Below are 25,355 nucleotides of genomic sequence, written 5' to 3'. Positions count from 1 at the left end.
TTTATTTTAAAAATTCTCATTTTAACTTTTGAGTGAATTCTCATTCAGATAAATAAAATTCTGAACAGGACACTATAGCTGAATGTACTATTAAATCGTGTTTGTTTCGGCGTGTCTTCTCTTACATGTTTAATGAAGAAGATACGTCGAAACTATAATACATTTTAATAATATATTTACTCAACTATAGTACTTTTTGTAAATAATAATAATAATAATAATAATAATAATAGATTAATTATACATTAATCACTACCACAATATGGTGCCCCTTCGTAGCAAAGAGTGAGTAAAGTCAGTGCTTTGAGGTCATGGTTCCGGATTTCATTGTAAACGGGTAAGAACTTCGGATTAAAGAAGATACCTCGAAAAACCGTGAATTATGTGAAGGCCTAAGTATTTTGTTGAAGTTAGTAACAAACGATTAAGTCAAATTTTATATATATATATATCAAGGGCTTGGGGCAACAAGTGGACAAGCCACAATATACAAATTTTACAGTACAGTGATTTTCAAGTTTTAAAAAATTCCATAATTCTTGTTATTGATTCTATATGTGCCACTATTTGTTACTTTACGCACCAATATATCATGAATACGTTACTGCAAGTTAAAGTCTGATTTACCAATAAATTTTTGTAAATATCGCTATTTTGGGGCAGAAAATGTTAACATTTGTGGCTTGTCACTTTCTTGCTTAGAGATAACACATGAAATGAAAGTTTTGGGGCAAGACTATGACATGCTTCATGAAATAAATTTTCAAAACCATTTTTTTCTGGACGAAAAATATTTATTTGGGCAGTTTTGTAACACTAAAACCAAACATTGAAGTAACTATATACATTCAAAACAATTACACAATGGTTTTTTCTTTGTTACACTTATAGTTAGATTTACTTTTTTCATGTTTGTATAACATTAGAGACAAACTTAATTTTGCCTGCCCTATAGATACTAAATAAGTTCCACATTGCTCTCATCATCTTCATCATTTGGCATAAGCGTTTGGAAGTAGGTGCTGTAGATGGGAGGAATGAATGGTAAGAGACTTGTTACATCTTCAAGTTTCTTGTTATGTATCGAGGGGGGTGCGGTGGCTCAGTGGTAGAGCGTTCACCTCTGGTGCTTGGGGTCCCGGATTCAATCCCAGCCTCCGCCAAGTGAACTTTGTGGTGGACAAACACCGTGCTCGTGGGTTTTCTCGGGGTTCTCCCGTTTCCTCCCACTTTCTTCATTCCACCATTTCACTCATCTCTCATCATCACCGTCTCCTTTAGCCTAACCGGCATAACCGTGGGACGTAAAACTTAAAGATTTCATTTTTTGTTATTTATCCGTAGTGGCGCATTGTATGTTGGTTTCAGTTTATCCAATTAATTGAAAGTGGTCGACCAACTCTGAAGAATTTCACCTCTTTGTGCTCTTCGTTAACTGCATGCTTGATGAAAAAGCTGCAAAGATAATCAGCATTAAATTTGAATGCAACTGCTGCTGAGAAATCAACTTGGCGTCCACACTTCGTTTTCTTTGTCTTCATCACATTTTGTAATAATGCTTCAACATTTAAAATGTCCTGTTGAGTCATTCGTGTTACGTGAAAAGGATTCTTTTTATTAGCTTTGGAAATGATGTCCATCCACATACTAGGATTATAAATTTGCTGGTGTTTCCGCTGAAAGTTCTCAATAACAGCAAAGTCTCTATCAGATGGTAGAATGGTGTGTCCTGATATTAGAAAGTAATGAGTTATTTGCTTGACGTGTCTCTCCCTAATAAAATGGAACCCAAGAGCCATCATAGTCCAGTTCTTATTCTGGCCTGGACAATTATCACTGAAAACAACAAGCTCCTCCACTTCGGGCTTCCTGGCTATAAATTTTATGAGAGCACTGCACATTACATTACAGCCTCTGCGACCAGTTTCTTCGCTCCACACGAAGATGTAACCTTTCCCGTTCGTACAATCATGAATATTGAAATTGAATAGCCAAAGTTTCCGACAGTAAAAGGCACTACTGGTAGTGAGTTTTGGGACTGGTAAGGTCTGTTGAAAGTCCATGCTAATCACGAGTTTCTTACTATCTTTGCTCAGAGTTTCCCTTTCTAGAATGTCCTGCATGGCTTCAGCTCGCCTCTGGTGCATCTTCAGATCATTTTCGATAGTTTTTACTTCATCTTCTTTGCCTTCTGATCTTAAAGCAGTTTTTTTGACCTTCGACATATCACATACTTTGCAAGTATCTGACTTAGGAAATTTAAAACTAATATTATATTCGGTGCAAAAAATTCTACGATATGCATCTTGACTGACTGGATTCTGAATGCCCTTTTCCGTGCACCATGGTAAGTAAAAATCTTCTTAAACCGGAAAATTGATAAATTACAGTCAAAAAATAATTTTTCCTGATTATCCCATCTGCTGTAATGGCTCTGGTACTTTTGTATGCTGTTTACGTGATCCCGAATAGACTGAAGTCGATTTCCGTCTTTTCTGTTTGGCTTGTTCTTATGATTGCCTCTGCTATCCGCTTTGGGTGTTGTAACTCCATTGCAACTTGAGAGACAATAGAATTTATTCTTACTTTTGAATTATGCAATCCATGAACACTCAAAAACTTACTTTTGCAAATTTTGATTTCCACACCACTTACTTTAACTGTGTATTCGGCTGTAAATTTTCGTGAAGAAATATGTTTTTTACTTTTTTTAGGATATGATCTCTTCTTAGGGTTTACTTTAATGCAACCAAATAAGTAAGCATTTTGTATGTCATAGGAACCAAAATCCCAAAATCCATTTAAAATGTCTACCTCTTTACCTAACAGTTTAGATCTGCACAATTTTTTGCAAGAACATGGGGGACCAAGAACTCGGCTAGAGACCAAGAACTCTTATTTTTGGATCAAGGCTGCTAAGTACATATTCCTTATCTTTGTATAATATACTAATTAGGCATATACACATTTTATGTTCTGGCTTCTTTCCCCTACTTCTGATGCGAAAAAATGGAATTTACTCTGTTGCATTTACAAGAATCACTTAACAAGAATCATAGTGATACGATAAACATGTTCCGACCTGTGACAATTCTGGTTCCAAATAAATGGCAAAGTGGGGGCTGTATTGAAGGCTTTAAACAATATTTCATTCATATCATGCAGCAGACGAACGTCATCTTGAGTGATTAGGAATCAGAACACTAGTACCACTTCCTGACTAAAGATGAGTGCCTAGAGTAAGGAAAAACTTTGCCATGTGATTTGCATTTTTTAATTGCTTAATGCGAGTATTTAGAAGTACAAGGAGTGATGAATAGAAGAAATTTTTTTTCTTTACTTCAGACATTCCACTTTTCTTAACCAAATGATTCACTAGCCCAGTAAACTGAAAAGAAAATGAACACGTCGTCGATCTATGTAGCTATCATAGCAACATTATAATATAAGCCACAAGCTACATAAAACTCAAAAAGTTTCGGTATAATACTATGACATGCCACAATTTATAATATGATTTAATTACCTGGCTCGATGTTGATGCATTGTCTGCGGACGGTTCGTAATCTGAGTCTTGATTTGTTATGTCATCAAACACGCTCAAATCTCCACCATTTTTGTTCTCGAAATCATCATAATTGAACAATTTTCTTCTGCTCGCAGCATTATCCCAGCTGCAGGACGCCATCTTTCTTTGTGGCATGTCATTGTTTTTATCAAAAAAGAAGTAAAAACCTTTTGGGCAACAACGTGACTGTCACGATAGTGCTGCCATCGTGTCGGAATCTGACGAAATATATTTTTAAAAATGTAGATATACTTACAATACACCATTTAAACAAATAAAAGGATTTTCACAAAAGTGTGGCTTGTCCACTTGTTGCCCCGAGCCCTTGATATATATATATATATATATATATATATATATATATATATATATATATATATATATATATATATCTATAGGGTGTTTCGGATAAAACGTCCAGTGCTTATAAATCCGAAACGGCTGAGAATAAAAAGATTAAACAAAACAAAAACTAAGATACGAAAATGTCATAGGGCACATCACATGGTGTTGTTGTGGAGACCACCAGGGCCCTCTTTCAAGGGGGCCAACTTCAAATTTTCAAATGGGAACACGTATTGAATCATACCTCATTCAATAGTACTTGAAAAACGAAACAACTTTTGTAGGAAACAATTTTCGATTTTTGCCATTGTTTTTAAATAGCCGCAAAAAGTGGGTCCTATATCAGATAAAACGTCCAGTGCTTATAAATCCGAAATGGCTGAGAATAAAAAGATGAAACAAAAACTGAGATAGGAAAATGTCATAGGGCACATCACATGGTGTTGTTGTGGAGACCACCAGGGCCCTCTTTCAAGGGGGCCAACTTCAAATTTTCAAATGGGAACACGTATTGAATCATACCTCATTCAATAGTACTTGAAAAACGAAACAACTTTTGTAGGAAACAATTTTCGATTTGGGCCACCGTTTTCAAAATGGCCGCAAGAAGTGGGTCCTGTATCAGATAAAACGTCCAGTGCTTATAGGCCTAAATCAGAAACGGCTGAGAATAGAGAGATGAAACAAAAACTGAGATAGAAACGATGATAAAGCATATCAAGTGGTGGTGTTGTGGTGCCCCTCAGGAAACTCCGTGAAGGGGGCCCAGGTGCCAACTTCAAACTGATACAGGACTTTTTGCGGCCATTTTGAAAACGGTGGCCCAAATTGAAAATTGTTTCCTACAAAAGTTGTTTCGTATTTCAAGGACTATTGAATGAGGTATGATTCAATACATGTTCCCATTTGAAAATTTGAAGTTGGCCCCTGGGCCCCCTTGAAGGAGGGCCCTGGGGGTCACCACAACACCACCATGTGATGCGCCCTATGACATTTTCCTATCTCAGTTTTTGTTTCATCTTTTTATTCTCAGCCGTTTCGGATTTATAAGCGCTGGACGTTTTATCTGAAACACCCTATATATATATATTAGAGAGAGAGACATCCATGTTCACCTTAGTTATTCAATGTAGTTGTACCTGTGTAAGTCGCCAAGTTTCTCCTAGCGTGACATTTAAACCAAAGCATGACTATGTAACAAAATTTTGGATATCAGACAAGGATGAGACAGATAGGTACAATTTTATATGATGAACTTCGTAAGATTTGATTCTGTTATTATTTACAACTCTACTTCAGCACCGAGACCGCATTAGACATGGAACTACAATTTAAGGTGAAATTCGAATCGCAATAATACGTTCAATGCTCTCACATACGGAATCGAATCCGGCACCTCGTGCTTCAAAGGTGCGCGCTAACTACTAGATCAGCGGCGAGCGCTTTATATGATTTCTTATACTTTGTACTTACTCATCTACGTAAAATTCATACACATTTACACTCATTTACTCTTAGATAAAACAGCATTGAACAGTAAACTCTTACACATTGTGTACACTACTTTTTTTTTTTCGGGGGGGGGATATGCTTTCCTTTCCACAGTGCTTTTTCAGCTGAACGTCGCGGGATGGTAATGATGATGAATGAAATAATGGAATGAAGAAAGTGGGAGAACCCCGAATAAAACAATGTATACGATATTTGTCCACCATAACTAGACAAGGACGAGCTGGATCGAACCAGGGACCACATGTACATCCACAGTACTATATCTCACGATTCTTACCATTTTCAACAAGTACTACGTATATTCATGCATAAATAATCATATAGTATACATGAATACAAATGCATAACTTTAATTGACTGGTAGAGTATAATATTCTTTTTAGTACTGAGTCCATGTAAGACGGAAGCTTCTTTTTAAAGTGTGATCTGAATCACTACTTAATTTCATGGTCGAAGCAAGTATTTCCACACGGGATCATACCCGAGACCACGCACACAGAACGCACACGCATTAACTATTAGGTTGATGCGATTAAAGTGTCCTATCGACGGGTTTTTCAAAGGCAAAAAACTATCAAGTATAATACCTGATTAAAGCAATTTCTGGCTGCAATCACACTTTTGCCAGTGCTTAGCGAACAATTGACTGCATGAAGAAAGAAGCCTGAAATCTGCGATGCGAATAAGTCCTAACTGCAGGTTACACCATCCAGTTAGAGAAGTTCTTTTGTGCCAAGAAATAATCGAGATGCTGGAAAAGGTGGTCATTGGTAAGAGACACGTCAGGAAAACATGGTGGGTGAGGAAGGGTTTCATGCAGCAACTCAGAGCGCCTGCATCGTCTTTGGAGCGACATGTGGGCATGCAACACGACTTCATGTCTGCTGACCACTGCTGGATGCTTGCGGTACATTTCATGGAGTTCAGCACTGTAACAATTCAAGTGATTGTTTCGCCTCGGTGGAGAAAGACATAATACATAGTTCCCACCATAGCCCATCATATTAATACCTTCACCTTCTGTGGGTAGACGGATGATTTTAGAAACAGTCCTGGGCGTTTATCACGATCTAAAGATTGTCCTGAACGTTTACGATTATCGTAGCAGATCAGTCTTTAATCAAAAGTGACAACTGAATGCAGGAAACCTTCCCCGTACACACAAAGAACTGCAGACCTCAATTCACGTGGTACCCATGAGATCATCCTTTTCATCTTACCGGTTGTGTGAAACCGCCTGACGACAGTGTCATAGTGTATGCCCAACTTATCTGCTATTACACGAAAGAGTCCGCTTCCACAGTGTTCCTGAGAAATTCACCAGAACATGCTATTGGTCAGTGGCAACCTAGAACCCTGTTCTTCAATGATGTGTCATTGACTGGTGCGTTCATTCACCTGGCCCAAATGCACTGCTGATTTGTTACGCGGTTAGATATGCAGAATGTTCCGGTTTGAACTCATAAAGAAAAATCAGTTGCAATTGTATGCTCTCAATGGTGCATTTTACCTTGAACCTGTTCACTACAGCCTCCTGAATTACTAGGTACAGCAGCCTCTTTTATGAACATGTACGAAGTTCAACATTGTAAGCGTGACGACGTACCATCCATTGGTTGTATTATATAAGGTGGTACTCCACCAGATATAAAATTTCATTAGCATCAACCCAATACTTCGCCAGAAAGAGATAAACATTTGTTTTATATATGCATCTTTTAATGAATGAATAAATTTTCCTCACTTTCAGAGTAAGTTAGGAAAACTAGCATTTTCGCGTTTTTCACATTTATGATTTAAACTATGTAAGCATTTAAGTATTTAAAATTTAAAAGCAATAGAGAAAACCAAGTTCTAACACACCATTTTTATTTTTAAGAATTTTTGAGAGCTATGCATTTTAATAAATTTTACAATATGTAATTTCTACTGACTGATGAAAGCCATATATTGAAAATATACAGAGCTTACTATCCTGTTTTTTTTTTTTTTTTTTTTTTGTTTAAAAAAAAAAAAAAAACTATTTCCTATCTTATGTAGAATATTCTACCCTTATGGCTATCATCGTCCGGGAGAATGTTCAGAGTACAAACTTGACGAAATATGCTCATCATGAAAGACAAAGTATAATTTCAATATGTATAAATAGTAATTGTAGTATCACTTAAGTAAATTAGTTTAATTTAATTAGTCTCTCAACACATTAATACATTACCTGAAAAATAAGGAAACTGACTTAATTTGAAGGTGAAATAAAAAGATCACAAAAACTTACTTAAATATCTGCCTCATTTGATCTAAAACGCTGGCAACTCGTGGGTTGGAGTCTGACACCAATGTAATGTTTGAGAAAAGAAGTATATTCCAAAGGTTTGGAAGCTCCTACAAATGATTGCCAAAAATTAAAACTAGAGATACGAACGAACAGTTTATAATGTAAACACTGGGAAATAAAGTATACACAAGATACAACCAAACTGGAATTCTTTTTCAATCATTCTCCCTTATAATTAACACACACCTGAATTAATAAGAATTAAAGTATAATTTAACACTTCATTAGCATTAAGTTACCTGCAATTCTTCTGCCTTGAATTTTTACGTAAAACCGAAAGTATAACTTAACTAGCTGGAAGATAAAATTTTTGATACTGAAACATTAAATATAAAAATTAAATTTACCAGCACTGTGCAAAAAATATGAAACCGCTAACAAATACAGTGCGTTGCAAAATACATGTCATCGACTTAATCCCATAATATTATAAAAGAAAGGAGTTATTCATAATAAGGAGTTAAACATAATATTATAATATTTATTTTTTATTAAAAGACTTACACATATTGTGTGATAACTACGAATGTTGTTCTTCCTGACAGGCAGAAAAAAAAGAAAAAAAGAAAAACAAGCATGGAAGAAATCTATATTGCACTTATATTCTGCTATGATCTTATTTATATGAATAAACAAAAGGCAATATCGTAATTTTTTTATTCACATTCCTTCATTTAGATTACAAATTAAATTGTATATCCATTAGTTGAGTAAATATATTTTTTTGGAGTTTTATACATAACGATCAAAATAATAGTACATGTATTTTGAAATAAAAAGAAAAAAGAAACAGAAAAAAGGAAAGAAAGAAAAAAGGTGAACGACAATCTATACATAAAGGTAGACTTAGCTGACACGGATCTTAGGTATTACTGTTTAGAACACTTCAAACGGAATGTGTAATTATTTTTCGAGAATTCAGATTCCACCTATTCCCTTTTGTTTGAAAACGCCTCATAAATAAATCTGTTTACAATTTGAGTTTAGTTTCGATCCTCTCTGCAGTCTTTGTCAATAACACTTCTCCTAGTTACATTTACTCCCTTTCAAAATTATCTACAATGAAATAATCCTAGAATATTTCGAGGAAACTGAATCATCCGTAAAAAGACAAAGACTGTGCTTATATATCTATTTTTTCCCCAAAGGATTAATAATCACTTGTTGCTTCAAGCATTGCATTACTTCAACCTAGATGATTCTGCAAGGAGGTTAATGTAACTAGGAGTGTTATTGATAAAGATTCCAGAGAAGATCGAAATTATATAACTAAAATTTTAAATAGAATCGGAAAAGTATATTTTATTTATTTATACATTAGGTAGCTTCCCACAGCATCTTTTAGTAAAGAGCATCACATAATACTTCGTCCATGAACTTTGATCCAAGAAGCGAAAATATGTAACTCATGAGGTACTCCGGGTAGTAAGAGAAAATTCAATACCAGGTCAATATCTTATATATAAAAATAAGAAGTAATAGTAGTATTGAAATAGAAATAATAATAATAATAATAATAATAATAATAATAAAACTGAAAGAGGAATGTTTGTTGAGTTCGCCTCATGATTCCTTGAACGCCCTTGATTCCTTGAATGATACCTTGAACGCCTCATGATTCAATGCATTTTAGAATTTCTACATTTTTAATTTATTTAAAAAAAAAAATATTTTTAAGACTAAGAGTTAAAAAGTATTTTTTTATTACTATTTCAGTAGTATCCGAAAAAGTATTCAAAATATTTTCACTTTTCAAAATAATCTCCGCCATTGCCACACAGGCACTTTTCATGAGTAATACAAACACATGAAATTCTGGTAAGACTTCATCCGTATGCACGGATCCGCAGGCGAGACATGCAATCCATACCAATCACAGATTCGTGTGTTTATTGCATGAACTATGTGCAGCCGTAAATTATCAAGTTGTAATAGACCATTAGAACAGAGCAAATCGTGCAGTTTACATTTGACTGCAGGTAATTCTGATGATCTCATTGTGATTCAATGACACTGAGTTCCTTCGGCATATAATGTTTCCAAATTACACTTCGCTTTTCCCAGAAAAGAGTGAGCATCAATTTGCCAGCTGAGTGAGTTGTGCAAGACTTCTGGATTTGGAATATACAATGTTGCCTTCTTAGTTTCTGTTTCTTGATTGGAAGTAGTGGACAAAGCATTCATCATGCATAAGGTTAAGTAACTCACATTCGGTTTGGATAAGAGATAGTTTGCTATCAACCTAGCGAGATTTGTGACACTACGACACGAATGACATGGTATACTACCCAGCCATGATATTCAATTCTTCAGCTACCTAGCTCTTTGATTTTCAAGCAGCACAACAGTGTGTGTGTTGCTCAATGCCGAAGTGAATTGCATCACTTTCAAACTTCTCGGGCTATCCACAACTCTTGAAAGCAATAAGCGTGTCACCATATTACCTCTTCATCCTTCAATTAACGTATATTAGTTTCAGGCCCTTACTACTCAAAAGTCGAATAACAGCATGCTGCTTTTCTTTCGTGCATGCTTCCAACGGAACAGATTTTCGACGCGTTGCCAATGTCATGCCCATCTGGCTAACGAAGTGACCCCACTTACATCTTCAGCAGAGTAACAAAATTTATTTGAAGTAAAATGTCTAATGGGAAAATTGGAAGTTTTACTTTTCAAATTAAGACTACATTTTGGCTTTTCTGTATACTTTAAAACTTAACATATTATCGAAAGTCAGAAAACAAATGGCAATACTCACAAGGAAAGGTCACGAACTGGCTCCGCTAAGATTCGAACGAGACAATTATGTTTGCATTTGATATTTAATAACTAGACGAATCCCAAAGTTATATGTGCCATCAAGCGAGATATCGTGAGTTAGAACATTTTGTAATGTAAAAAGCTATTAGCTGCAGCACAGTTTGAAACAGTCATTGCTTCGGAAACGGTTGGGTAGATGGAAAACTCGACGAACACGTATCCCATCATTTTCAAGTGCACACTTTTTGGGTAAAGAAGTTTTCCCCGGGACCCCCTCCCCCCCTCCAGGCTCCCAGACAAGTTTCAAATGACAAGCGGGGTTAAGTAGCACATTATTTGAAAACTTTTGTGAAGTGAAAGAAGATAGAGTAAGTCTCGACTCTCTGCAACAACCCTATGCAAAATGGCGGTGGGTCAAAATGTAAACAGAAACAATGGAAAAGTCCATGGCCATCCCTATAAATCGGAAATGGTGAGAAATATGATAACAGGAAAGCACATATGGCATTATTTTCAAAGTACAACGATTGAATGTAAAAACGTCTTGTCCCAGGGCCCTCGCAGGATCCCAGGTGGGGTCCAACACAAAGTTTTCAAATGGCACATCGTTTGAAACCTGTTGTTAAATGAAAGAAGATGGAACAAGTCTAGACTTTCTACGATAACCCTGTGCAAAATGACAGGTCAAAATGTAAACACAAACTTAATTGAAAAGTCTATCGCCACCTTGAATACACGATGGCCGCCGCTTAAAACCTATGTCGAAAGTATAGGCACTCCAAACTGCTGAAGTTAGGAAAACCAAATTTGGCATGAATGTTGATCAATAAACGTAGGAAACGAAAAGTTACGAAATGTTAAAAAACGTGACATCTTGAGTTTAAAATGTCGCACTACATATCACAGGTATATCCAGCTCAAACCACTGGAGCTGAAGAAACGAAATGTGGTATTTACGTTTATTATTAATAGCAGATATACACAATATCAAGTCAGATATACACAAGTCATCTGTAAGCCAATATAGTTGCAATCGTGAAAAATGAGTTTGTATATAAATGCTGACAACTATGTTGCATCTGACAATCACAGCTAACAATTATGCTGCATCATTATTCTTTCGACCCGCTGAAATAAAGAGATCTACGAGTGACCCGACCAAGTACAGAAGTTGTTGCCACCAGGTGGTAGCTCTAACAGCCGCAGCACACGATTGGAAGCATCATAGAACGGAGACTACTATTGTTTTTTTAAATTTATTTACCATTTCGATTATTTCTTATTTGTTTGTTATTCTTGCTTTCATTTTCTATCCTGTTTGAATCATACATAAATTAGTCCGTTATTATGAACTCATTTTCTTTCATTTCAAAACAGCTTTCAAACTATGCGCTTCTTAACACCCTTGCCTTCGAAATTTGAGTTAGATCCCATTTGGGACCTTGCAGGGGCCCTGGGAGAAGACGTTTTTACTTTAAATCGTTATACTTTAAAAATAATGCCACACGTGCTTTCTTGTTTTCACATTTGTCTCACCGTTTCCAATTTATAGTGGTGGCCATGGACTTCTCAATTAAGTTTTTGTTTACATTTTGATCCACCGCCATTTTGCATAGGGTTGTTGTAGAGAGTCGAGACTTGCTCTATCTTCTTTCATTTTAGAATAGCTTTCAAATAATGTACTACTTAACGCCCCTTGTCATTTGAAACTTTTGAGTTGGACCACGTCTCGGGCCCTGCGGGGAACCCCGGGGCAAATTTTTTACCTCAAAAAGTGTGCCCTTGAAAATGATGGGATACGTGTTCACCGAGTTTTCCATTTACCCAACCGTTTCCGAACAAATAGCCCGGTTCAAACTATTCTGCACCTAATAGCTTTTACATTACAAAATATGTTCTAACTCACGATATCCCGACCGGTGGCACGTATAACTTTGAGATTCGTCTAATTATAACATTCAAATGCAAACACAATTGTCTCGTTCGGATCTCAGCGGAGCCGTTCGTGACCTCCCTCGTCAGTGGTGAAGTGTTTTGCCTTCACAGATGAATGAATAGGTCTGCTGCTATAATGGGTCTTCACATTACATAAGCGGATATACATTCCTGATATTACAAAACTATTTCTACTGGAAATAGGGGGAAACATTCAGTTTTGTGTAGCAAAGACTTACAAACATTCCGCACGTATCCAGAACTTAATTTGACGCTTGCATATACATGAATTTGCGGGTGACATGCATTTTCTGTAATCCCGAGTTGCAAGACAAACTGAATACTCTGTATAAAAATGCAACAGTAAATACTAGTAGTGTAAACAGTAAGTCTGTATCTGTCCATCTGGTAAAAAGTACCTACTTGTTCATTCATTCCCAACGAATCTGCGTATGGAATAACGAACTCGGTCAGCTGCTGCAGAAGCTCTACCTCAGTAAAAGATGCCATTTCAAAATGAATTCGAGTAGTAAATGGTTGTGACGCCATTTGGTCTCTTATTTTCTTTAGTCTATCTTCACGAACACCTTTAAACGAAAGTAATATTTCAATATCAGATACAACAAATGCTTATTCATCACAAAATAATAAAATAAAAACAAATTAGCAGCTTTATTAAAATTAATTATATGAATGAAAAAATTAACTTTTATCACATTATTTCAAGTGTGTATGAAGAGATAAATTACCAAAATTACGTAAAAACGAAAACGAACTAAGTCCTTTCGCTGACGCTCCACATAAGATAGCTTGGGAGAAAAGGAGCGATAGCTGAAATACATCCAGGACGGCATCATTAAGAAATATTATAAGTAGCTGGGTTATATGTGGTCGTGTCGTTTCTGCTACTGGAATGGAACTTCCGAATTCAGATACAGTAACTACAGTATCGGGCAATAAATGTTTACACAATTAACATATCTTAGCTTCTGATGAACGGTGCTATCTAGTGTCAAAATTGAAAGTTTACTAACAATGGCAAGGCAATGGTTACCGATTAAACAAGATAGCCGCCTTGAAGACTTCACCGTCAAAGAACACTGCGTCCCGTGGAAGTGCTAACGACTATGAACAGGATGACTTAAGAGCCAATATAGTGATAGCAGCTACAATCCTTCAGAGCTATAGGTGTCGTGTGATACAGGAACAGTACTTATAAAACGTTTATTACAGTAAATTATTGCAAAATGTACGCAGTCTGAATCAGAAAGTTTTACATGATATTTCATCAGACACAACGCTTACAATGAACAAGGTAACCATGTACAATATTAGACATGGAAACGAACAATAATTTGAAATTAGAATGACGATATGCTCCAAGTACGAAGTGGTTCCTGCACAATCATGTCTGTTTAGAGAGAGTTCTCTTTATCTTGCAAGGGATGTTCGATTCTTGTTGCTTACTTAAGACTATCTTGACCTAATAGGTATTCTTAACATGTCTTTTATCGTCGTAATGCCCCTATGTCTTGATGCTCTATTGCCTTAATGTCCTTGTTAACACTCAGTTGAAGAAAACGTTCAATAGGATCAAAGCAGCTGCATTAGCTCAACCACAAAAGATCCTTCTCATCAGCCTGAACATCAATCTTCTAGACAAAGGAAATAGAAATACGAGACGAAACTTCGCGATGTTTTGCATGGCTACAAAGGAAGTTCTGGTTTCGATTCCCGATAAGAAACCATTGGAATCTGAATGCCGGATTTCACCTTAAATTATAGATCCGTGTCTCTTATAGTCGTGGTGCTGAAAATGAAACGCTAAACTGTAAACCAACAGGGAAGTTGTGGCAGCGGCCACCAATGAGTCAGCATGTGATTGTGCTAGGAAATGTTTTCAAAATATATCAGACGGTGAAAAGTAGAAAATGTCTCAGACCAGATGTCGGCGGTTTTTGATCCCCAAAACAAACATTTGAGTAGTATGACGGAATAGGAAAATAAAAAACAAGACGACAGAGAAGAGCAGAAATCTCAAGTTCGAATATTTCATTAGAACATGGACGGAATGATGTGACAGAAAGCATTTCTGTCGATATATAGTTTACAAAGTCATCAGTGAAGCAGTTTACAAAGTCACCAGTGAAGAATTGAAAATATTCAGAAGAATATGGCCATGAAAGTGTTATGTGGTATGGAAAGATCAAAGGGGCCATTAGGAAGGAGACCTAATAAATTGCATGATCAAAAACTACGTACGAACACATACTGAAAACATTCTAGCTTGTGAATCCCAATAATCTCATTGACAAAAGGTGAAAAGAAACACCGTTACTTTGGAGATATCCAGAAAAAGATTCAAGCTATAAGTCTAGATTTCTAAAGCCCTTACATTCTTTGTGCTTGTACTTATATCTTCCAAGTCACTGATGCAGATCCGTTCACACTTTGTTTCAGAAACGGCTGAAATGTGCAAAGCAAATATGTGTGGACATTATACACTGTACTACACTCAGTTCAACCCAAAAGTAATAAGATTTCCTTCATTACTTCCGTATACCCACCCATTGATTCCAGATGGTATGAGAAAATATTGGATGAAGCCAAAACAGTTCGAATCGAACAAAGTCAGATTTCCTAGAGATAAGTTTATTAAGGTGGCCCAAAAGTAGGTATACATCCCTGCAACGATCTAGTGTAATATCCTAGTTTATGGGTTTATTTGCTTCGGCTGTTCCGAGCTTACGGTATAAGTAAAAGAACATTAAGAACAAATAATAAAGAAACTAAGTCTACCTGATGGATAACAATAAGAAATGATATAAAATGCAATGAGCTGATCAGTACGGTACTGTATACCTACTTTTGGGCCACCCTGTATATCAGTCTAATTTTTTATTTGCCTTCGTTGCTAAACAATGATATATATATATTCTCCATTCATTTAGATTGAGCCCAAGTCAATGTGCAACCCTACCGTGCATGTGCAACTCACCGCTTTGAGATCACGAGAAAGCAACAGCATCTCGTTAGTCACGTAGTAGAGTAGTGCGGTCGAGGTAATCTGATGCTACCGAAATTGAACAGATTCTGTGAGGGGTCATTGTGGGCCCTTCCGACGCTAAGTTCACGACATCGCATATCACAGAAAATCATATTACCGGTACACACAAATATCCAGTACAGACTTCTGGGCCCACTATCCCGACGTGAGCTGCTCGAAACCGACCTCGAAAATCCATACACACAGCGTGTGACGGCCAGCAAATGCCGCACAACGCAGGTGATAATCAATTGCGCCAATCATAAGGATTTACGCAAGAGCAGTGTGCACGCCCTGAAACGGTGTCATGTGGAAAGCAACTGCAGAAGGCTGTATGAACGTCATCACGCGGGTCATAGATGGAAGTTTGTTGTTAACCTTGATGAGGCGTGGATTTACTTCACAGACTGTGGTAAATTCCTGAGAGAACATACAGTCCTGTTGACCCAAGGGCCGAAGCATCTTCTTCCGCCAGAGTGCAGAGTTTCCCAAAAGGGATTCAGGATTGTGATCGGCTTCTTATACACGGGCAAACTGCGTCTCCGATTGGTGGAATGAAACGACGAAATCAATCCTGCGTACTAGAGCCTTTCTATTTCAACTGTGCCCCTTCTGGCGCTACTGTAGATGTGTGTTTTACCGTACCTACCTCGGAAAAGGAGATCAAGTTGTTGCGGCCGAGTTCTTTCAACTGTTAGATGCGGAAGCGTTCGAAGCATGAATTATTTCACGGACTTCGCTATCCTCTGTCTTGTTAGCCATTCTAAGTAGCCTACGATCTTCACTTGTCAAGACCAAACGACTGAATGACAAATTGGCAACACAGCGGAGTCATTCCTTCTATGTAAGCCAAAGGAGGTTTTCCTCCGTCAGAGGGTAGCGGGGTTGGGGCCGAAGTATATTTCGCATATTTTCCGTGGCACAGATGAGACAGACATGCTCCACCAGACTTATGTCCTGACAGAAATATACCAGCATGAAATCTCAGCATTGTACAGACAAGACGTGAACCAGGCTGAACTGCACCAGAACAAGGCATCTAGCCACATGGCGAAAACACATCGACTCCGAAAACTATGGATTCGACACTAATCTCGGTCATTTTGGACATCTTATTTTTCACCCCTTCTGACTCTCACCCTATGCCGATGGGAGCTGAATTTAGACTTACAGTTAGATGCAACCAAGGGTATCACTATTCATCTCAGTGACCTCGAAAACTATGACTTCGACAATAATCTCAGACATTTTCGATATTTTTTTTTTTTTTTTTTTTTTAATAACATTTCGCCTCCTTTGCATCTCCTAGGGATGTCTCATCCCCACACTACCTTTTTCCAGATTGTAAATAGTATGTGTGTAACATACCGAATTTCATCTTCCTAACAAGAGGAATTCGTGAAGTAGTATTTTTTTTAACAAATTTTAAACCATCTCCTCTTCTCCTTTGAAGCCCCCTCTTCCCCCCGTACGATAAGATTCACAAATTTCTATATAGCCTACGGTCTCCTCTAAGCTAGTCTCTTCGATAAACTTACTTTGAAGTATGCCAAGTCAATGGTGTGGATTTGTATACCGGACAAACAAACACAATTTTACATACAAGACAGCAAACCTAACAACATAATCCTATGTTAACTAAATTGCCAATAAACATCCAAAAATACACTTTCCAACAAAAACTCATGGAAATTACCCAAAGGGGCAGAATTTATTAAAACTTATCAGAGTTTCTTCAATATGTGAATAGAATCAAGAGGTATTGCGATGGGTCTGACTTCTGTCTTGAAAAAAAAAAAAAAAAAAAAAAAAAAGCCATCAACAGTGAACTAATTAGGGAAATATATTTTTGATGGTTTTCCTCACATACTCGTATGCTAACGGTATGATCCAAGTTACAGTTATTTAGGAGAAAACTAGTGGCACTTGAAAGAAGACAAAATGAGAATGATACATTATGATACTACAACAAGCTGTATTGGTATTTGTTTTCTACTGGGAGGCTCGTTTTCAAACAAGGTACAATGGAAAAGTAACAAGTCTTTCTGAAAGCTACCAGTACCACATGCAGATCTAAAACAATTTACATGAAGTTTATTTATAAAGACTCAACTATGCGCACGCTCAATAAAATTTTCACCATGAGATTAGTAATAGTACTACTACCTGACCAACTTAAAAGTGCCTGTTTTGGCTATGGACCAGTGTTGTGCCAAGCGCTACAGGATAGGAAATTAGAAAGTGTGGTTTTCAAAGAAGTATAGATATGAACATTCTTACGTTGTATCACGAATTTTTACAGTATTTGCAGTGGTTGTTTACAAATATTACAGAATTTCTACCAATTTAATCTACATCATTCTTCCTTTGCCTATATACGTATATCATTGACTATAATGACCGTAAACCATTGAACATTCATGGCCTCCTTTGAAATGAAATCTTTCAGTTTAAAGTCCCACGCCGTTTAGGCTACGGAGACCGATTTTTAAGATAAGTGAATGATGGAAGAATTGTGGAATGAGAATGTAGGAGGAAACTGGAGTATCTCGAGACAACCAAAGGACACAATGTTGTCCACCACAAACTTACTTGGCCAGCACTGTTGGGAAACGCTCTGTTACTAAGCTACCGCGCCCCGAAGACCTCCTTTGAAACAGGAGAGTTGGTCTTAGCTTAAGGCACTGCTCTTTTCCAAAACAATGACATTTTAACAATAATCCATAAGTAACAGAAATTATGATGTGGTTTCAATACAGAACTACCATGGAGAAATGTACATCTCCCAAAAAAACATCCCAGCGACTAAATAAGTTCTTGCGACAGCAATGAATTTTGAATATTGAAATAATGCTTGGTAACATGCTAATCCAACTTTGCAACATTCTAAATATATAACACATCAATCGAAAGAATTTTATAATATCCATCTTCCACAGAAATTTTTATCTACCAACCTAATCAAACCCATATGATGAACATTGTAAATTTAAAATTAATTAATTGATTAATTAATTAACAATATTAATTATTTTAATCACTTAAAGCTAGAAAATAATAAATTGCAATAAAAGACGAGATAATTTCCAGGTGGTCATAACCAAAATGTTCATCACCTTGACACTTCAATCTCATTTAGAGACTTCAATGATCCATCGATTTATTCTGGTACCAATATATATTTATGAATCCTATAAAGGATATAGATGATAGACTAATGTTGCATCAAATTTAAAACCTAACTGAGGTTGAAAAGACGATACAGATTAAGTTCTGCACTCTAAATTCTGTTTTTGGGAAAACTTTGATCTGGATAATTTTATCTGATGAAAACTAGCAATTTCATATTCCATGTGAGAATAATGAAAAGAGCAGAAGTACAGGTACTACCATCTATAGGAATATCTGATTTTAAATTCACCTTAACTCACATGAAACTTTCCCTTACCTGGTTTAAATGGGTAGTTATCCATCATCTGCAATCCACTGACTACCAAAAGTTGAGGCTTGAAATTTTTTAACACCTTATCGAACTCCTCGACAGATGTCACAAGAGGATTATTTGCATCATTGTGAACTATAAACCTATTCGTAATAAACAAATTTAATATTAGTATGTAACAGAAACATTTTATTATACATTAATACATTTACAATCTTAGGTAACAACAGTTTAATAATGTTTCCCAGAAACATACAATCTAAGCGGCAAATTTAATTTTCCATTCAAAGATTTATTTAAGTAGTTTCTAAATGCGATACATAATTTCCAGAATTTAACCTTCTTTCATTAATATAGCAATACTTTGTTTCACTGTACCCACGTTTTATCTTGCACCAAATGTTATACTAATTTTCCTATTTTCAAAATTCGAAGACTTATAGAAATAATTTTATTTTGGAAATGCAATGAACATATTAATACACAAATTTCTTACTGTTCAAGTGCTCTAACGAAGATAACACTGGGCGAGTTTTTTTTTCATGAAACTCTGTGTTCCTTATAGTTTTTGAACTACTGAAAATGAATCTCAGCTTAGTTCTGATCCTAACCTCTAATTTAAAAATGTCAGTGATAGCATTAACGTTTTGAAAATTCACTGAATAAAATCGGTGAAAGAATATTGAATACATACAGTTCGTTACAAGCAATTTACTTTTGTTTGTTTAGTGATCCATAATTTTGTACCGTTTATAACAGTGATGCCCAGACGGGGTATTGACGCGGAATACATCTTCTGGGTACCATCAACAGAAGACTAGCCTCTCCTACTCAATTTCTATTCCCACCTCTTCGTGGTGCCTGGGTGTAACTTGGCGGCCAAGATGGAGATCGGGTACCCAACCCCGGTGGAAGTCAAGGAGCCAAGGCGAACGGGAAAGGGATGGGCCCTCCTACTGGGCTAGTGTATTACTGACAGCGCTGGGCTAATCACCCGCCTGCCACTACTAATTGATTCAGAGAAGACAACGAAGCCTCGGAACATCGGATGGAACGCGTCAGAAAAGATCATTGCAACGGACAAGGTTTAGATTTGAAACGTGGAACATAAAAGGAGCATAGCAGGAAAAGAAGTAGAGCTGGTAAACGAAATGAAGTACAAAATCCGAATACTGGGAGTAAGTGAAGTTGAAAAGAAAGGGGCAGGAGAAATTAAATTAGACCAGGGATACATATTCAAATACTCGAGAGTACCGAAAGGAAGCCGTGCCAAAGAAGGAGTTGGAATCATTATGAGTCCAGAAGCAGATAGCAAATGTACGGGATGGGAGGCGGTTAACTCAAGAATATTGGTAGCTGACATAGAAATGGAAAAAAGGATAACAGCTATACAGGTATATTCCCCAACGGAAGACGCAGACATAACTGAAAAGGAAACATTCTATGCAGAACTAACAAGAACATTCGAAAAAGCACAAGAAAGAAGTAGACATATACTTGTAATGGGTGACTAGAATGCACGTATAGGAAACGACCCTAGAAGAGGGAACGAAAGTGTACGGCGGAGAAGTGACAAGAAGCGAAAACAGGAACAGAATGCTAGAATTCTACATTGGCGATCAGCTTATGATAGGAAATACATATTTCAATCACAAGATGATACATAAGATCACATTTGAAGCGAAGGGAAGAAATGCAAAAAGTATCATAGACATGGTATATACAAAACCAATGAAGTATGCTGTACTAGACGTCAAGGTCATAAGTGGAGCAGAATTCCAGCACCGACCATAGGCTCCTGATTATGGACATCTGATTTTATGTGAAGAAAGCAGCCAAGCCCAGAATATACGAGAAAATAAAAGCAGAGGCTTTAAAGGATGAAGATAAGAGGAAAGCATATCAGGAAATGTTAAAGGAAAGACTAGATCACTATAGAAATACACAGATTGTGAAGGGAGACCTAATTTTAAAGGAGAAATGGAAATACTTCAAAGATAGCATATTACACACAGCAAAAGAAATACGTGGAAAAAGGAAAATAAGAGATAAAATCAAAAGAATGAAGTGGTGGAGCGAGAAAGTGAAAGAAGTAATAAAAGGAAAGAAAGATGCTTACAAAAAATATTTGAAAACACATACAGCAGAGGACAAAGCAATATATATTGAAAAAAGAAATAAAGCAGAGAGTGGTACTGGAAGCAAAAAGAAAAGCCTGGGAAGAATTCGGAAAAGAAACAGAGGAATACTTTAGAACAAACAGCAGGGAATTCTAGGTACTCATTAAATCTCTGGGAGGGAAATACGCGAAAAATATAAAATGTATCACAAATGAAAGCAATGAAACAGAGACAGACATACCAGGGGTACTGAAGGCTTGGCAGAAATATTATCAAGAAAAATTTAAAGAGGAAATAGTAGAAGACTAGGATGGAAGAGAAGACATTAGCCAAAACAATGAAGAAGAGGAAATTTCCAGGGCAGAAGTCGAGAAAACCATAAGAAAAATTAAAACAGGAAGGCTGGAGGAAGAGACAATATCAATCTAGAATATATCAAATATGGCGGAGAAACAACCAAAAACTTGCTAACGGAAAAATTTCAGGAAGCCTGGAGACAGAAACAATACCGGATGAATGGGAAGAGAACATCATAGTACCTATTTATAAAAAAGGAAATTCAAACAACTGCGGTAACTATAGAGTAATTTATCTATCTTCAGTAATACAAAAGATGTACTCGGGAATACTAGAAACTGGACTAAAAACAAATAAGAAACAGATTAGAAGAAGAACAGGCAGCATTCAGATCAGGAAAACAGACACAAGACTACATATTGTTGTTATATGAGATTGTTCTAATTCTAGGTTCTAATTTGGGGGGTGTATAGCGACAGGCACAATAATTAAATCTCATATATCAAACTTAAAAAGAATTTTAATAGGGTTAATTTTCAATGTGAATTTATGTGTCTGTAAATGAATTATCTTATGCACTTGGTAAGCCTAGCACAAACAGATTTCTTCGACACATACCTGGTATATTCTGATAAGGATGAAGCTTCCATTTCCATGCTATTGATTACTACTCAGCTCCGATCCTGATGTGGTTCTAGTTGGTGGCGAATTATTACCTCGGAGACAGAGTACTGATGACTAGTAGTCCTTTACTAGTCATATAGTGGTTATTCTGAACACCCACTGTTTCGGTGGTGTTAAACTTGAAAGGAGTCGTTATGTCCATGATGACGATAGAGATACTGATTCAACTCCATGAATTACCTAAACTGCATCAACTACCGGATCTGTCGGAACTCCCCTTTACTTGAAATTACCTAATCTTTTATATCAGAATCTTTGCTGAGGTTGATAATCTAATAGCTCGTGGACGTGACGTAAAGCCACATGCAGTAATAAAGTATTCCGAGTCCGGGTTCCAGAAGTTCCAGAACAAATTTCGGAATTTAGATAGAAAGAAGTAAGTCTGTGCTAGCTTTTTGTAATGAGTTCTATTATGTAAGTAAAGCTGTCATAAGCGCATAAAACAAATTCACAGAAATGATTGTATAACAGTTACATCATGATCTAATTCTTTAGATACAATTGATTGCAAATAAACTTAGTTTCGTATTTTCTTATTTCATGAACTAAAAATGAGAATCAGATTTAACTTGAAAATAAAATCTAAGATTGGCACTGCCACAATATTTACGATCAAAACCATCATCGAAAAGAAAGTAGATAAATGAAAGGATACATATCTAGCATTTCTAGACCTAAACACGGCATTCGACACAGTACCTAAAAAACATATATGGAAAGCACTGGAACGACAGAAGTAACACCAAAACTAATAAGAGTAATCAAAAGATTATACCACAGAGTAAGGGAAGAGTCCGAGTAAATGGGAAAGAATCTGAAGAAGGAAAAAAATATCAAACAAGGAGACTCCTCAAGTCCATTACTTTTCATAATATTTATGAATGAAATACTAAGGAAATGTAAAGATAAACAACCAAGAACGAAAATTGGAAATTGGAATTTACAGCCAGTCTACATACAATTCCTCGTATTTGCTGACGTTATAGTTTTGATAGCTGAATCCCCTAGAAAACTATAAGAAGGAATAAATATATGGAGCGAAGAACTGCAGAGACATGGAATGAAGATAAACCACAAGAAAAGTAAACTGATAAGTATAAACAAGGGCAAAGAAGATGCAGAGGCTACGATCACATGTGAGAGTACAGAACTGGAATGGGTGGAAAGTTATGAATACTTGAGAACAATCATATACAAAGAAGGGAAGATAGATCAAGAGATATTGAATAGAATAAATAAAGCAACAAATGCATACTACCAGTTATACCCAACTGTCATCAATAAAAGGGAAGTGGGAAGGAAAACAAAACTGCAATCTATACGCCAATATACAAACTAATTATAGAATACAGAGCAGAAAGCTGGACTATGACAGACGGACACAAATCAAAAATACAGGCAGCAGAAATGAAATACTTAAGATGGGATATAGGAAAGACAAAGAGGAATAAAATTAGAAATACAAAAATTAGAGGAGAGTTGAAACAAACACCCCTGAATAGCGATATCGAAAAGAAACAATGAAAAGGACGGGACATGAAATTAGAATGGAAGAAAACAGAATACCCAGAAGAATCTAAGAAGCCAGAACAGAAGGCCCAAGAACGAGGGAACGACCAAGAAGAATGCGGATAAATAACATTGAGCAGATAGAAATAAGAAGGGGAAGACGCTAAAAGAAATGAAGAAATTAGCTGCAGACAGAGCAAAATACAGACGATGGACCGAGGACCCAACACCCTAACGGGTACAAGGGAAAGATAAAGATGATGATACCAGTGATGGTCAAGCGCTTGGATGTTTTACACAGTTTTAACTTGGAGACATGTGCTCTGAAAACAGTAACTGAGAATTTTAAGGTGTCGAAATAATAAACCTTACATACATAAATGCCTAGCACAGGACCGTACTTGTGGTTACTGACTACCGACGTCCACCATCGTCTCGAACATTTTTGGTCTTGTCCTTTGGACAAAATACAGTAATGAAGGTCAATCTGAGATGCAGAGTTGAAAATTGTGACACTGTATTTTATTTCTAATGAGCTTAATACAGTTTACTCCAAATATTGAGACAGAGAACAAAGGATTAGCTTACATGCTTACAAAAATAGATTGCGAAAACAATAAATAGAAGAAATGAAGGTGAGAATTACGTGTGTCCAGGAAAACGATGTACAGCTACATCCATGGATCTCTTCAAAATAATCTGGATTCAGTACACTTTTATAATTCTACCTATGTTAAGCGGATACACTACAGTGCGTTTAAATATCGTAGTTAAGCAATACGTAAAAATCATAGTTAATCACAAACTGGAACATAGCTAAAATAAAAATCAATCTAGATAATAGTAAAAAACATGAAACAAGTACAAAAGTCCATATTACAATTTCGGATTCAACGATCTACCAACCACAATCTAAAACGAAAAATAGTAAAACAATGTATCATTACCATTACTTGAAAAAAAAAATTGAAACAACAATATACTAAATTTTCATTTAAACCAAAAACTTTCTTAAACTTTTCGTATAAGTCAATTTTTCTTATTACCTGTTAGCTCTGGGTGAGGTAAAATCTCCCCACTGCTCGCCCGCTTTATATTCCATAATTAGATGAATATCGTCTTCAGTGACATCTCCTCCTACAACTGCCAAAACACAGGAAACGATCCAACGGTTACGAGTTTAAACACACAAAATTAAGATTCAGCTACTGTAACAAAATTCACCATTCCGTGAATATATTTACACACAATGTTTTCTTTCCCAAAAGAAACCATGTATCAAATCTTATTGCAACTTAAATAATAATAAATAATTTCTTCAACATCCATGAAGAGATCTGTCCGACATATGGCGCACATATTGTAGTATCAGCTGCATACTTTATTTAATTACTTCTATATTTTAATTTCTTAACCGAATATTTACAACAAATGAAATTAAATTCTTTGAGTTTTACGTCCCACGATTATGCCGGCTAGGCTAAAGGAGACGAATATTTACAACGAGAAACAAATGATGTTTATATTAATGAAATGAAAACAAGCACCCCGAAACTCCACGTCAACGACGCTAGAACACTACCAAGACGACTCACTATCGCAAGCTGGGATTTATCTGTCGACATTGCATCTTTAAGGTGAAAGAATTAAATGCGAAAGATAATACAAGCTTTCACTTTATAATCATACTCATTTGGCAACAAAGATTATTTTTTTATTCAAGTATATTATTAGTTTTAAAATATAATTATAATTGAAAAAAAATGTGGCTTTTATTGGCAAGTCTCTTCTTTTTCTAGAAG

The 25,355-nt window shown here is 36.2% G+C and overlaps 1 protein-coding gene across 1 annotated transcript in view; it reads right to left on the bottom strand.

Moving 5' to 3' along the window:
• LOC145694986 (ADP-dependent glucokinase) overlaps positions 1–25,355 on the bottom strand; it is a 50,416-nt gene that overhangs the window by 9,395 nt on the left and 15,666 nt on the right. The window contains exons 3-6 of the mRNA XM_081771818.1: positions 24,600–24,696; positions 18,950–19,086; positions 12,879–13,042; positions 7,701–7,807 (exon numbers count right to left, since the gene is read on the bottom strand). Coding sequence (XP_081627944.1) covers positions 7,701–7,807; positions 12,879–13,042; positions 18,950–19,086; positions 24,600–24,696 — 505 coding nt within the window. The remainder of the gene's footprint in view (positions 1–7,700; positions 7,808–12,878; positions 13,043–18,949; positions 19,087–24,599; positions 24,697–25,355) is intronic.

Source organism: Thermobia domestica, chromosome 9 (assembly GCF_964235325.1).
Source record: "Thermobia domestica chromosome 9, izTheDome1.hap1.1, whole genome shotgun sequence".
Classification (NCBI taxonomy): domain Eukaryota; kingdom Metazoa; phylum Arthropoda; class Insecta; order Zygentoma; family Lepismatidae; genus Thermobia; species Thermobia domestica.
This window is presented reverse-complemented; position numbering and strand designations above follow the sequence as displayed.